The sequence below is a fragment of the Rhinolophus ferrumequinum genome, chromosome 5 (assembly GCF_004115265.2).
Source record: "Rhinolophus ferrumequinum isolate MPI-CBG mRhiFer1 chromosome 5, mRhiFer1_v1.p, whole genome shotgun sequence".
NCBI classification, from domain to species: Eukaryota; Metazoa; Chordata; class Mammalia; order Chiroptera; family Rhinolophidae; genus Rhinolophus; species Rhinolophus ferrumequinum.
Window position 1 is genome coordinate 53,601,261 of NC_046288.1, and position 16,808 is coordinate 53,618,068.

The following is a 16,808-nucleotide window of genomic DNA, read 5'->3' on the forward strand; positions in this document are numbered from 1 at the left end:
GATTTAGACAGGTTTTTCCCAGAGAAAGTTATGGTCAAGGTAAGAGGGGCCAAAACAGAAAGAGTGAGGTGGTCCACGAGGGAGGGTGACGGGGATGGCATACCAGGGCACACAGCTTGATGAGGTGCAGGGGTAGGCAGAGACAGGACAGGGCCTGTGAGGATCTCCATCTGGAGGGCTTTGAGCAAGGGATGATTTAATTTGTACTTTTTAAACCTTTTTTTTTTTAAAATAAAACACAGATGAGAAAAACAGATTATGGCACAGTAAATTATTATAAAGCAATCACCCTGTAACTACCACCCAGACCAAGAAAGAAAACTTTATCAACCACCTCAGAAGCTTTCATGCGACCCTTCTCGAGCACAGTCCCTTCCTCCTTCCAAAGTAACTGCAACCTTGAGTATTATAGTAACCACGTCCTTGCATTTATTTTGTTTTTTTCATCCAAATATATGTATCCACAAACACTACAATTATGAACTCATGCATTGAACACACTTGATAGATTTCAATCCATTGATATTCTTATCCTTATTGAACTTCAAATTGCCCCATTTTGGTTGGTCAGTGTCTATCAAAGTTCTTTTGACACATCTTTGATAGCTTCCTTGTTATTCGTGTGCCAAAATATTCCAGGATCATCTAGCATGTTTCCTGTCCCACACCTGGAATCAGCCATTTCTCTAAGAACCCCTTCTCTTAACGGAAAAGATTATCTCAATATAAGGATGCTCAGTATTACTAGGTTATTCATTGTTTCTAGGCCTTTTCAGTGGACAGAGCTAGGATATACTAACTTCCTTGTATTTATAGATCTATACACATAAATATGTGTATATATGTGGAATGCAAAAGACAGGAGTCAAGAAGCACTTTAAAATTTTGACCTGAGAAATTCAAAGGCTGGCATTGCCATTTATTGAAAACTGCAGGGAAAGGAAGTTTGGAGAAGGTCATGTAAGTTTGGTTTGGACATGTTATATTTGGGATGCCTAGCACACCTCTAAGGAGAGGCACCGAGTTGGCAGCTGGATATCAGAACCAGGAATTCAGCAGAGCAGTCAGGGCCAGAGATAAATGTGAAAGTTGTACACGTGGTGGTAAAGCCGTGAAGCTGGATGGAACAGACATTCAACAAAAGGCAAAAACGAAAATGTGTTTTCCTCCTTCTCGGAATGGCAATAACGCACCTGGTAAGCCACTTCCGCTCTCACGGAATCCATGAAGTCCCGATCAGTTGGATAAAGGGCACAGGCAAACATAAAATCCTGCCATACCTAGCAAATTAGATAAAAGGTAAAAGCGTTTCCGTAGATTTTATTACACAGAAAGAAAATCTTCACTCTGAACTGTGGGGATTATCTTCCACGCAAAAGAAAAATCAAGTTAGTGTGATGAGTGTGATCATTTGAGCACTGCTATGCACGGGGAGAGGCACTCACGGTCCCCGGGACTTTCCAGACCTGCACAAAACTGTAGGGACACCTGAGAAGAGAAAAAATGTTAGGCAGGCAGAAAAGAAAGAGAAGAACGGAGAATTCAAATAAAGAAATAGTAAGCATGCTGAGGGTAATGTGGGATTCAAAAAGAAGCTCCCCCGTCCCCTCCCAGTCCCGCCTCACTCCTAATTCACTCTAATTTTCACTGGGAATTTCGTACGGAAAGATGGACCAGACTCTAAGGAAACATATGTTGTTTATAAAGGAATTAACTTTTCGTGGCCCAAAATTACAACATGGACATTTTCATACTGAAACCACATCAGTTCATTCCCAGGGACGCTGTCATAAGGCAACAGCTAAGAGCACGGGTCCCAAATCAGTTGGCCTGAGTGGGAACCTTGATTCTACCACAGCCCCACTGTGTGACTGTGGGTGAGTTACTTAACCGCTGCATGTGTCAGTTTCCTTACCCATACAAAGGGGACATAGGACAACAGTCACCACCTCAGAGAATGGGCACGAAGATGACATAAAATAACAGATGCACAACACTGAGAGCCATGCCTGGCACTCAGTGAATATTAGAGAATATTGTCACATCATCCTGTCCCTCAGCATTATCAATATTATTATAACTACTACTCTTCTATGGAACGCTTTATATTTCAGAACTGTAATATACTAGAACGAAAAAAATATATTTCCTTTACTTAACCCTCACCAGCACAAAATATGTTGGGAGTAGCTAATAAAAACATGAAGCACACTTTCCCTTTATTTAATTTTATTATTTTTCTTCTCTCTAGGTCTTGTTAGCTCTCCTTAAAGTTAAAAGTTTTGAATATTTTCTTTTTTATGCATACTCTCACATTACAAAGAAAATTACAGGGAAAAACAGATATACAGTTAGATGTAACTAATATAATGTCTCTCATTACAAAATAATTAAATAATTATGATCTTTGCTATCAACTATAGCTGTGGGTTTGCAAGATGCCATTTATTCCTTTGCAACAAAAATGGGCTCTGAAAAAAAGAAGGAATGAGCAATAGCACCCACTCAGAACACTGGAGGTCAAACTAAGGATATAGTAATGTATCAAGAAATAAACTGCTGTCAACTACTCACCATTATTCCTAAGTCATCACAGAGTTCATAGAATTCATCCTGCTCATAAATTCCTCCTCCCCACACCCGGAGAGTATTCATGTTAGCATCCACCACAGATTGCAAAAGGAGCCGTAGCCTATAGGAAACAATTTTAAAACAAATGCTAATTTGAAATTTTGGGGTGTTAAAAAAAGACTTAAAAAGCACACTGATAAACACATTTCAAACCTCTGTTAGAAAAAACACATTTTAAAATTATGATGGTTTGGATATAATGCTAAGTGAAGAAAGTGAGTCAAAATTATACATACATTAACTGTAAGCACATAAAATAAACCTAGAAAAATTATGGGTGATATGTTTTCTCTGCTTTCTAAATTTTCAGCAATGTTATTATACTATTTTTAAAACCAAACTTTTGTCTTAAAGTTATTCCTATAGAAAAATAATTATAACCCTTGAAAAGTATGCGTGAATGTTATATAACCATTTCGAGCTACAAGACAAAAATCAGCGTTTCAATATTAGTACCGAGCTCACTCTTATCTCCCTTTTTACAATTCCATCAGTTCAGAACTTCTTTCTTCAGGAAATTTCCTTTCTGTGTTTCCAATTCCTGTTCACATTACCCTCAGGAAAGTCTAGAAATTTACAGCCACTTTGAGAGCATGTACCCGCCATCTCCAGACCAGCACCCAGAAAGGAACAAGAAAGACCAATAACAGGCTGGCCGGGACCCAGGGCATATTCTCAGCACGGGCACCCATGGGCGGGTTCACCAATTGGCCCAGCTGTGCTGAACAGCCGCCACCAAAACCAGCCAGCAGAAGAGTGAAGCATTTAAAAGGAAGACAGACAGCAAATTATCTGTGTCTATGTCTGGAGAACAACCTCATTTCATATGAAATTCCAAACAATATATACATTTTAAACTACAAGGAAATTACTACCAGTTTTGGCAAAATTAGAGTTTAGTTACCAACCACATCTACATTCTAAACACTAAATAACATACTACAAGGCATAGTTATACATGCATTTGTAAATAAGTTAAATGTGTTTATTTTCACTTCACAAAGTTTATCTTCACTATCACAAAGATAGTAGTTTACAAACCCAATCAGGAAATGTTACTTTCTTTTAAAGTTCTATTCTCAAAGCTTCAGAAAAACACTTGAAATTGTTTTCTAGATTTAGAATTTTAAAGATTTTTTTTTCCAGTTCTTTTTATTAAGGTTAAAGTAAAGGACTATGCAAATATCTTAGCATGAAGAGGTAAACATGGGTTTCCATTCTTTTAAAAACATGCACAAAAATATGTAATGTATACTTCAAAAAATGGGAAAAAATAACAAATTATAATCATCTTTTATTTTGCAGGAACTAACTATCCAAACTGTGCATTAGTCATTTTCTTGTTCCTCCAGAGAAAATACATAATAGTCTTCTAAAATTTGGATGATTTCAGCAGTCTCAAATAGTTCAGCTGTAAGTTATCTATAGCTCATGAGAATGGAATACATAATTTAAAAATCCTTTCCATTCTAAAGTTTCCATCATCCTAGAATTTATATTACCCCTCGGTTTCTTCCACTGGAACTAAAGTAAAAATGTGCAACTCTTAAGCTTTGTAGGGCTGTTAATAAAAAGAGGAACAAGAAAAGAAAGATGATAACTTACAACTCAGAGTTTACTCGATCTTGGAATGAATCTGCTGGGATCCAGTTTGATCCTTTCAGAAATATGGGAAATCCATTAATTTTGAAGTAGAAACTCAGACCAGGCGACCCTTCTATGGGCTCTTCTATAAGTTCCACTGTCCTAAAATAAACCTATCATGAACAGAGTTAAATACTGAAAATCAAATTTAAAATATAAGCAAAAGAGATTTAAAAAAAAGAAAAGCAAACTTGAACAATTTACATAAGCACAATTTAATGTTAATTTTCTATTTACTATGAAGTACTTAGCGTGAAAGTACGCATTTCAGAAAAAAAAATATATATACCCATATAAATTATTGAGATTTTATTTTCTCTTTTTAAAAAATATAGAAGCCATTAAGGACTGAAATATATTGCAGTCTTCCTCATGAAATAGGCATTTGTAATTACAATCAAAGAAATACATTTGAAGATAATATTTCAAAATTAAAACTATAATTGATACGATTTCACAAAAAAGGGGGTAATTGCTGCCAGTTTAACTGACACATCTTTGATTGAAAAACACATTCTCGTTTCAGTATTGTTAAAATATGCCAAAATGTGCACCATACAATCAAAGAAATATAGCACAAGGTATTCCATAATTTAACAACTTTCCAATCTTAATAGCACATTACTGTAAAATCACTTTGTTTAATAGGCAATTTAATCCTAATTATCACATTAAACTCAATGTTTGAGAGAGATCTCAAAGAGCTCCTCTCCTTTCTAACTACATATCTGTGCGAGGTCAGACTTTCCTCATATGTGACGACAAAAAGTACATACTGAAAATTGACTGAATGCAGAAGCAGATGGGAATCCAGCTGTCTTCTATGAAGCAAAACATTAGCGAGATTTACAAACATGTAAAACTATGTGATTATTCTCTCTTAAATTCTTTTTTGTAAATATATTTATTTTTCATAAAATAACTCATATAGTAACATGTCATGGGTTTATTATTGAGATTTAAAATAAATAAATATTTAATTCTCAGTTTTAAAATTTACCCACATAAATAAAAGCACTTTGGGGTCTCAATAATTTTTACAAATGTAAAGCAATTCTGAGTCCAAAAAATTTTGAGACTCTCTAATCTGAAAATAGAACTCACTTATTTCTTTATATCTATTAATTCTATTGAAAATATTATGAACGAATGATAAAGCACATCTTCCAACATGTTTGCTTTTTTTTTCTTTTTGGTGTACATTTTCTTATGAAAAGACAGCTATCCCTATCTCCCAACTTTATACGTGGGTCAAAGTAAACCTTAAACCACCTGACAGGGCCTCAAAGGAGAAGCGGTAAATACCAGCCATTTTTTCCCTTTGTGCATTCTTTGACAGGTTAAAGGCTGGTGGGTCTGAGATTAGTGTCAGTAATTCTCCCTGTCCTCTGGCAGTCTTGATAGGTAACACAAAAGCCTTCTTCTACAACAAGTATTTTACTTCATAGAAAATAATAGGCTCTGAAAGAGGTTTTTAAAAAGACCCTCGAGTAACACATATTTACATCCAGAGTGAATATATCGGCTTCTTACTAGATCAAAAATATTTTAAATAGCCCAACAAAGTCAATTACTATCTAAAACTGGAATAAAGGTGTAAACATCTAAGAACCTAAAAGTGTAAGTCAAGCAGTTTGAATTTTAACTTTCTTAATTTCCAAACTTTTCTATAGTTGAAGGTTCTATTAGCAACTTTGAAATTGGCTTTATTATTGCATTTTTAAAATAGAAGGGTTAACTTAAAAAGTACAAGACAGCTGAATGAATTTTTAGACAAGAGTTAAGAATATCTTAACTAAAGGGCTTAAGAGGTGTGTGACTGTTAGGATGATAGTGTGTACTTCTCAAATTTCTTTCTCTGGGCAGACCAAACAGATTAATATGTAATGAATCATTGATTCATAAACTGAGTATCACTCTCAGCTGTTTGTAATCAAATACTTAAAAAGTTTTCATAAAATCACCAGATTTTCAAAACAGTAATTTTCTTTAAAAAAAAAAAAGAACAAAATACTTATTTCTAAACACTGGCAAAAGTTACATGAAATATTTTTCAAATACTTTTTATGGATTTCCAAAACACACCTAAAATCATTTCACACCTATCATGCATTTTTAGAAACAACAAAACACCACCTTTCTGTCTGCTCTGAAAGTGCTCTAACAGGCAGAAGTATGGGGAAAACAAGTGCTGGAACCCTAAAAAAGAGCTCTCCTCAACCGGGCCTGTGCAGGATGACATATGAGAGACGCTCTCTGTTGTGCCCTGGAAGTCTGCAGACAGCACAACCAGAGTTTACAGATTAGAGTTTATATCATCATTGTTACCTGGTATCTTTGTAGCCAGATATATATTTATTGTATCTGACACTAGATAGGGGCACTTTTTAACACTCTCTCTTCTATACAACAAAATAAACACCAATATTAATAGTGAAATGAAATGAATAAGGATAATGGCCCCAAAAAGATGCAGACATGAAGCTTTCTTTTGTTTAACTTTATATGAAAAAACATGCCATTTTTAAATAAAATAAATATTAAAGTATAAAAAAAGTATTAGATTCATATATTTGATTACATTACTGCTTTGAAAAAAAGGAAATAACATATCTACATATGTGTTTGTTATACAAACAAATAATATTTGCTATTTTGAGCCTTAACTTCTAAAAACACCAACAACTTTGTCAAAATTGATCTTTTTAAAATCTAATTTAATTTTCTAGTTAGTTTCAGGTGTACAAAACAATGTAACAGACATTTACACCCCTCACAAAGTGATAACCCCCCCCCCAATCTACTACCTTTCTGACAATGTATATAGCTATTACAATACCATTGACTATTTTCACTATGCTGTACTCCACATAGTTGACATTCAATATTATTTTACTTCAGTTTCAGGTATATAGTGCCATGGTCAGGCATCTACAAAGTCTATGAAGTGATCCCCTGATAAGTCCAGTGCCCATCTGGCACCCTACATAATCTTTACAACATTACTGATTATATTCCCCATACTGTATTTCATATCCCCATGACTATATTATGACTCCTATTTTGCACTTTCTAATCCCTTCTCCTTCTCCCCCATCTCCAACCCCCTCCCATCTAGCAACCATCAGTTTTTCTCTGTACCTCTGAGTCTATTTCTGTTTAGTTTGCTCATTTATTCTATTCTTTAAATTCTACATATAAGTGAGATCACATGGTATTGGTCTTTCTCAGTCGGACTTATTTCACTTGGCATAATATTCTCTAGGTCCACCCATGTTGTTGAGAATGGTAAGATGTCATTCTTTTTTATGGCCGAGTAATGCTCCATTGTATAAATGTACCACAGTTTCTTTATGTCTATTGATGGGCATTTCGGTTGTTTCCATATCTTGCCTATTGTGAATAGCACTAAAATAAACACAGGGGTGCATATATTTTTTACAAATTAGTGTTTTGGATTCCTTTGGATAGATATCCAGGAGTGGAATTGCAGGTTCATAAGGTAGGACCATTTTTAATTTTTTTGATGTACTTCCATACTGTTTTCCATAGTGGCTGCACCAATCTGCAATCCCACCAACAGTGCACAAGTGTTCCTTTTTCTCCACATCCTCACCAACACTTGTTGTTTGTTGATTTATTGATGATAGCCATTCTGACAGGAGTGAGGTGGTATCTCATTGTGGTTTTTATTTGGATTTCTCTAATAATTAGTTATTAGAGATAACTAATTTTTAGATGCTTTAGATAACTAATTTTTAGATAACTAATTTTAAATGTCTGTTAAATGTCATTTTTTTCATGTCTGTTGGCCATCTGTTCTCTTTAGAGACATGTCTCTTCATGTCCTCTACCCATTTTTTTCATTGGGTTTGTTTTTCTAGTGTTGAATTTTATGAATTTTTTTATAAATTTTTTATAAATGATATCAGATGTATCAATGACAAATATCTTCACATTCAGTAGGATGCCTTTTTGTTTTATTGATGGCTTTCATTGCTGTAAAAAAACTTTTTAATTTGATGTAATCAATCCCACATGTTTATTTTTTCTTTTGCTTCCAGTGTCTGAAGGGATATATCAATAAGACTATTACTAAGGGTAATGTCTGTGAATTTACTTCCTACATTTTCTTCTAGGAGTTTTATGGTTTCTGGTCTTACATTTAAGTCTTTAATCCATTTTGAATTTATTCTTGTATAAGGTAATCCAGCTTCATTTTTTTTGCATGTGTCTGTCCAGTTTTTCCAGCACCATTTATTTAATAGACAGTCTTTACCCCAGTGTAAATTCTTGCTTCCATTGTCATAGATTAAATGACCATATAGGCATGGATTTATTTCTGGGTTCTCTATTCTGTTCCATTGATCTATGTGTCTGTTTTTATGATTACTATAGCCTTGTAGTATGTTTTGATGTCAAGTAGCATGATACCTCCCACTTTGTTCTTATTTCTAAAGATTGCCATGGCTATATGGGGTCTTTTATGATTCCATATAAATTTTAGGATTATTTGTTCTAGTTATGGGAAAAATGTCATTAGTAGTTTGATAGGGATTGCACTGAATCTATGTATTGCCTTAGGTAGTATCACACTTTAACTATATTAATTCTTCCTATCCATGACCATGGTATATGTTTCAATTCATTTGTATCTTCTTTAATTTCTCTCTTCAATGTCTTATAATTTTCTGAGTACAGATCTTTTACTTCCTTGGTTAAATTTATTCCTAAATATTTTACTTTTTTTGAAGCAATTGTTTGTGGAATTGTTTTCTTAATTTCTCCTTCTAATACTTTGTTATTGGTATATACAAATGCAACTGATTTCTGAATATTAATTTTGTATCCTGCTACTGTACTAAATTAATTTATCAGTTCTAGTGGTTTTTTGGTAGAATCTTTAGGGTTCTCTATATATAGTATCACGTCATCTACATATAATGACAACTTTACTTCCTCCTTTCCAATTTGGATGCCTTTTATTTCTCCTTCTTGTCTGATTGCTGTGGACAGAATTTCCAGAACTATGTTGACTAAAAGTGAAAGTGGGCAGCCGTGTCTTGTTCCTGATCTTAAGGGGAATGCTCTTAGCTTTTCCCCATTGAGTATGATGTTAGCTGTGGGTTTATCACATATGGCCTTTATTATGTAGAGGCATGATCACTCTATTCTCACTTTGCTAAGAGTTTTTATCATAAATAGATGTTTGACTTTGTCAAATGCTTTCTCTGCATCTATTGATATGACCACATCACTTTTATTTTTCATTTTGTTAATATGGTGTATCACATTAATTTATTTGTGGATATTGAACCAAACTTGCATACCAGGAATGAGTCCCACTTGATCGTGGCATATGATCTTTTTAATGTATTGCTGAATTCGGTTTGCTAATATTTTGTTGAGGATTTCTGCATCTATGTTCATTAGGGATGTCAGCCTATAGTTTTTGTGTTTTTTTTGTAATGTCTTTGTCTGGTTTTGGGACCATGGTAATAGTGGTCTCATAAAATGAGCTTTGGAAACTTCCCTCCTTTTGGATTTTTTGCAATAGTTTGAGGAGAATAGGTGACAATTCTTTTTTGAATGTTTGGTAAAATTCACCTGTGAGGCAATCTGGTCCAGGACTTTTGTTTGTTTGGAGCTTGTTGATTACTGATTCAATTTTGTTAGCAGTAATTGGTCTGTTCAGATTTTCTGTTTCTTCTTGATTCAGCCTTGGAAGAGTGTGTGCTTCTAGGAATTTATCAATTTCTTCCAGATTGTCTAATATGTTGGTTATAGTTGCTCACAGTATTTTCTTACAATTTTTTTGTATTTCTGTTGTGTCTGTTGTCACTTCTCCTTTTCCATTTCTGATTTTATTAATTTGGGTCCTCTCTTTTTCTTGATGAGTCTAGCTAAAGGTTTGTCAATTTTGCTTATCTTTTCAAAGAATCAGCTCTTGGTTTCATTGATCTTTTGTATTGTTTTTGTGGTCCTATTTCATTTATTTCTGCTCTGATCTTTATTATTTCCTTCATTGTACTCCCTTTGGGCTTGTTTTGCTGTTCTTTTTCCAGTTCCCTTAGGTTTAAAGACAGACTGGTGATTTGAGATGTTTCTTGTTTCTTTAGGTAGGCCTGCATTGCTATGAATTTCCCTCTTAGGACTGCTTTTGCTGCTTCCCATTGATTTGGCGTCATTGTGTTTTCATTTTTGTTTGTCTCAAGGTATCTTTTGATTTCTTCCTTGATCTCATTATTGACCCATTCATTATTTAGTAGCATGTTATTCAGCCCCCATGTGTTTGTGTTTTCCAGTTTTCTGCTGGTAATTGATTTCTAGTTTCATAGCACTATGGTCAGAGAAGATGCTTGATATGATTTTAATCTTCTTAAATTTACTGAGACTTGTTTTGTGGCCTAGCATGTGGTCTATTTTGGAAAATGTTCCATATGCACTTGAAAAGAACGTATATTCTCCTGCTTTGGGGTGAAATGCTCTGAAAATATCTATTAAATCCAATTGGTATAATGTGTCATTTAAGGCCACTGTTTCTGTATTGATTTTCTATCTGGAGGATCTGTCCATTGGTGTCAGTGGGGTGTTGAAGTCCCCTACTATGATTGTGTTATTATTGATCTCTGTTTATATGTTGGTCAACATCTGTTTTACATATTTAGGTGCTCCTATGTTGTGGTGCATAGATGTTTACTAGAGTTATGTCCTCTTGTTGGATCAATCCCTTTATTATTATGTAATAAAAATTGATCTTTGCATATATATATTTTACAAAGAATGTAGCCAGATTTGTCAATCAATCCTTGCATAGTCAATGGAAAACATCTTTAATTAATTTTAATTTAGAAATGTTCTTTCAAACAAAGCCAAAGATAAACAAATATTTTTGGAAAGTATTAGACATAAAGATAAGTTTGGAAGAAATTCACAAAAATCCCACTTCACATTAAATTCCAAAAAATGCAGGAGTATCCATGCCTTTGTTTCTTTGAGATCCATTTAAATTGCTTATAAATGACACTGAAGTCAAAAAATTTACACTTCTCAAGTACTTCTTCAGAAATATCAGAAAAAAAATGGCTGAATGAGAGTGAACAAGACATCATTTGACTCATTGCTTTAGAACAAGTATCCAGTTCTTGGTGAAGATGATTGGGGTACTGAACATTGCTATTTTTATTTTTCCTGGTTATGTGACAATAGCATCTTTGGTTGTTTTTCCTGGCACTCTTCTTTGAAATTTGATTATTTTGTTCTATATAAATGTCTATTTCCTTATACTTTGTTGTTGCACAGTAAGTAGTCTTCACCAAAATTTCTGTGCACTTATCTTCAAAGAATTTTAAAGCTTGTTATTTCACTGTACATTATTCAAGGTGGATTCCAGCTATTTGCGCATATGGTTGTATCTGATTGACTTCATCTAAAATTCTACACCAGGAAAAAAAATAAAGATAATTCAGAAGAGAAAAACTGTACAAACAGGACAAAATCTGAGCTGATTCACATGTCCACATTTCTTTGGATCACACAGTAGTTCAAAATTCAGATTAACTTTTCAAAATTTAGCTTTACTGTGCACTAGCTTCATAATGAGCATTCCATCTTGTCTAGGAAAGACTTTCTGTGCTTTTTCCAATGATGAGGTGAGACTAAAAAGAATGAATAAAATTTGTCCAAAGGTCCAGAAAACATCACACATGAAGAAATGTTTCCAAAAGAGCAAATTCCACAAGTTTCAAAGAATAATTTCCAGGAGGCAGAAATAAAACCTGTGATTGATCTCTTTGATTTTTTTATGGACTCCGCTGTGAACTGGCCACATATGCAGCACTCTGATACTGCTGACCACAATAGAGGTTTATGAAACAATGATCCAGTTGTTTCAAGACAGCTTCTGTAAGATCAGCAGCAGTCCATTCAGAAATATCAGAATGACTTCTTTACTTCAACAATATCACCTTCTATATGGAGATATCTGATTAACTCACACATTTGATCTCTATATGAAGCATATGGAGTGCTAGTACAAAGAATTCCAAGGTATTTTGTTTTTTTAATATCTGCCACTACTAAAATATACCACTGATGTCATATTTTACTTCGATCCTTTCTCCAGTTTTAAAACATTAACAAATTTTAAAAAGAATAAATTTCAATTCTAAAGATATTAAAATTAGTAAAATATTTTGTATATGAACTCAAATATGCACTAACCAAGCAAAATATTACATATTACACTTCCCAGCTCACACTTTTCTCTGAATATTTTTTTAATACGTTCTTTTATTTTTTAGGGTAATTTAAGTTTCACAGCAAAATTGAGGGAAGGGTACAGAAATGTCCTACCCCCACAATGCATAGCCTCCCCCATTATCAACATTCCCCACCACAGTGGTACAGTGGTTATATTTGATGAACCTACACTAACATATCATAATTACCCAAAGTCCACAGTTGACATTAGCGTTCATTTATGGTATTGTACATTCTATGGGTTTAGACAAATGTGTAATGACATGTTCCAGGACAACAGATAAGTAGAAAGTCCAGAGAGTAAACAAGCAAGATCAGGGAAATAAGAAAATGGCTCTAGGAGAGAGTTTCAAGAAATGACAAAAATTAAAATAATAATAATAGTAATAATAAACAACGGATAGATTACCTAGTGAGTATGATTATATTTTAAAGGTATTTCAAGTACATTAGAGTGTTTGTATATAATTTAGAGGGAAGTAAAGGAAAAGCAAAGCAACTGGAAACAAGAGGCAATTACTAACTCTAAGGAAAACAGAAAGTTTCATAAGAAAGGAAATACAATTTTAGTACACCATGTAGTTCAGCTTTGAATAGTATTTTCGTAATATAATAATGTAAATACTGAATACTGAGTTAACAAAAATGGCCTTTGACTACATTGGGAGAGCAGAGGAAGGCAAAATGTATACGTTGGGGGCCAAGCAGGGATCATCAGAGAATCATGTAAAAGAGCTTTATCCTCCTCTAGATTAGAAGTCAGTTGATTATATACAAAACTGAAAAATTAGAAAACACCAGTAGAAGCACGTTATTTGGGGAAATGAAGATAAACATCAGAAGAAATAAGTAAAAGTTAAAATGTATTGATTCTGAGGAGTGGGAAATAGGAATAGGAGGGGTTGGGCAATGGATCTATTTTTCATATAAATCTCCTAGTAATATTTGAGCTTTAAAATTATACATATGTTTTACTCTGATATAAAATATAATTTAAAAACACAGTACAAAAATATAAATAAAATAATAATACTAGACTTATTGAGGTAATCATTTCATAAGGTAGACATTCATAAATGTCTAATCTCTATGTTGTATACCTGAAACAAATATAATATTGTAGGCCAACTGTAATTGAAAAATAAAAATATATATATTAAACAATAATTAAATTACATAAACTTGCAATTAAGTAAATTATATTAAAAAACAAAAACCAAAAAAAAAAAATGTAAAGTCTGATCCATTTAAAAATACAAATACAGCAAGTCTTCGAATAACATCATTTTGTTCAACATTGTTTCATTATAGTGTTGATGAGGTGCAATAGAAACTTAACTCTTGCTTATATCAGTTAGCCTATGGTAAACCTGATTTCATGATTTGTCATTTGGCTAACGTTGCGTAACTTACTGATGTTAAGTGAGAATTTACTATACATATACCCAAACCCAAACACACACACACACACACACACACACACACACACAGAGCTTTTGAATGCCTATAACTGTTACTAGTGATTATCTCTGAGTGGTGGGTTTATACGTAGGAGTTCTGTTAGTTTTTTCTTTTCCTACAAAAATCTGTACTATTATTTTAATATGAAACACACTTTCTTTAACAAAATATTTTTAAGTATTTGCTTACCTTTGCTGATTTCTGCAACTTTAAGTCTTTATCCAGTTTAAAAAGAATTGTCATGTTGTACCCAGTCTGGTTTCCATGTCCATGAGGCCACCAAGTTTCTACAGTAATATTCTTTTAAGAAATAATATGAGTCATTCTAGCAGTCTGTAGTAAAATAATATAATGTTTCAGAGCCTTATATCAACTTCTCATAGAAATTCCAGGTCCTAAAACAATATAACTCACCCTCCCTAGATTATGCCAAATAATGTCACCCACAGGTAATATTGAAAAATCAACATGCTAGGAGTTTAGCATGGAGTGATATACCAAAAGGGAAAGGAAAGAACAGAATAACATGGACGTTCCAAAAAACAACTCTTCCCATTTCTATAGCTAAAGCTTATATTTATTGTACATTCTTAACATTTAGAAATGGACTTTGAGGTTGACTCTTCTTTTAAGCCCAAACCAAGAAACTGTTATGAGTTCTTACTTTGTCTGAAGAGTTACTAAATGATCATGAGTTTAGAATTAGAACTCTGCATTTAGCATAAACACCAATATTCAAAATAATTTACAAGTACCAAAAATAATCATTGAATTTAAATATAATGCTTAGAATGTGTTTTGGATTTAGAATACTGCAAATACTGCAGAAAAATTAAGATATCACACACACATAGTTTCTTGAGAGGAAAGGATGCCAAATTTAACACATTCTCCATTTTCTAAATCTTAAAACCTGGAAAAATCATTCCTTAGCTCACACATACACAGAATATATGGGTGGTTAAAAGTAAAGGAGAAAATGGGAAAATGATATTTTTCTTTCACACTCAGACCCTTCTTTCTCACAATTTCTTTTGAACAGTATTGCTTTTCATCTAACGCTTCTCAGGAAGTACCATCATTCACCTTGTTTATTTTCACAAATAGCTCAACAATCCTTTTCCCAGGCTGAAGTTCAATGCTGTATGTCTGCTGTGTTTGCAATTTAGGGATTTCCACGATCACTTGACCAGAGACTGGCTTTGAGCTGACAACATCAAAAGAAGACCCTATTTCAAGATTCCACTCCTGGGCACGGTTATCTAAGGCATAAAGAGGGAAGAAAGGAAATATATATATAAATACATATGTATAAAATGTGCTAAGCATTATCACTGCACTCTTAGGATTCGCTGAAGAAAAGGCCAAAGCAGCTTCTAAACTAGTAAGTGCTCTGCAAATGCTATCGCAATAAAAAGTTCAGTGGAAATTCTTTTAATCTTTAGAGTTTCATCCTTCATCCTAAAGAAGAACAACTAAAATTATATAGTTTGCATATACTTCTACTCTAAAAAAATTACAACCATAAGTCTTAAAAACTTTATAAATAGGGCACAAATAGAAAATTATAAATGAAAAGATAACGTAAGTTTTCCAAGACTGATACCCAATTGTTCCTTTTGACAAAATAAAGAAAAAACACTGAGGGTTTTAAGCCACATAATAAGGTACAAACTTAGGTGTGAAAAAAAATAAAGATATATTTTAAATGTAGATTACCTAGCCAAAAAGTACTTATTGAGAACATTCTAGATGCAGTGTACTTTGCTAAGTGATGGGAATGAAATGGTGATCAAGATAAATTTGGCCCTGCCCTAATGAGCTAATAGGATATGGAAAAGTACAAAAGTGTGATAATACTAGGATGGGAGAAGTAAAAGGTTATTCTGAGAAAATATTCACAGGAAAGAAGAACACCTAACTTACACTGGGTGAGGGAAGGCAAGAAAAGCAGTACCCAGCTGAGCCCAGAAGGATGCTCTAACTAAGTTCAGCAAAAAGCAAGTGTGAAGAGCCATGAGTGAGAATGAGCACTGCCTCAACGAGAGCTTGAGTGATGGAGAAACTGGTGTGGGAGACCAGCATGACTGAGGAGGCAGGCAGGGTCCGCTCATGCTGGAGGATCATGGGACGAGTCTGGCAACTTGACACGAAATCAATGGGAAGCCATGCCATTGAAGATTTTCATGAAAAAGGATAATATGATCAGATTTGCATTTTTTAAAAAATCACTAGGGACCCCAGGACAGTGATATACCAGGATGCTAATGGAAGAAGCAGAGAGACATGACATTTCTATCTGTGTAGAAGGGAATGGAAAGTGCCACTTGGAAAGTACAGGAACAGAGAGGAAGAAAAGAAAAGGAAGACGGAGCAAGGCTGAAGAGGAAGGTTGTGGGGAGAAAAGAAAGATGAGGCAGCTGCCTAAGGAAGGGGACTTTGGGAAGCAGAATGTTTCAAGAGGGTTTTGAAGTAGCGTTTTAAATTATATATGAGCAATATGACCCTTCCTCCATCACCTATTTAATTTACATTGTTTAGTATCTCCAGAATTGGATTTATGTTTTGGTTTGGGTTTTTAAGTAAGACGGTATGCCACAGCAAGCTTTGGGCAAGAGCAAGGTGGGAAAGCAGGCCCGTATTTTTTAGGTTACACAGGAGAAACCAGTGAGAAAGTACCCGAAAAGGCTGGAGTGCCGGGGTGGCAGAGCCACCAATGAAAGTTCCCATTCTTTACTGCACAGAAAGGAGGTGCTGATGCACTTAAGTTTGTGTGATTTGTGGCAAGAAATTGAGGGAATACCTATTTA

At 34.0% G+C, this 16,808-nt stretch overlaps 1 protein-coding gene across 1 annotated transcript in view; it reads right to left on the minus strand.

Moving 5' to 3' along the window:
• Positions 1-16,808, minus strand: part of MANBA (mannosidase beta) — a 77,622-nt gene that overhangs the window by 30,555 nt on the left and 30,259 nt on the right. The window contains exons 6-10 of the mRNA XM_033106535.1: positions 15,085-15,260; positions 14,188-14,298; positions 4,237-4,388; positions 2,575-2,692; positions 1,194-1,280 (exon numbers count right to left, since the gene is read on the minus strand). Coding sequence (XP_032962426.1) covers positions 1,194-1,280; positions 2,575-2,692; positions 4,237-4,388; positions 14,188-14,298; positions 15,085-15,260 — 644 coding nt within the window. The remainder of the gene's footprint in view (positions 1-1,193; positions 1,281-2,574; positions 2,693-4,236; positions 4,389-14,187; positions 14,299-15,084; positions 15,261-16,808) is intronic.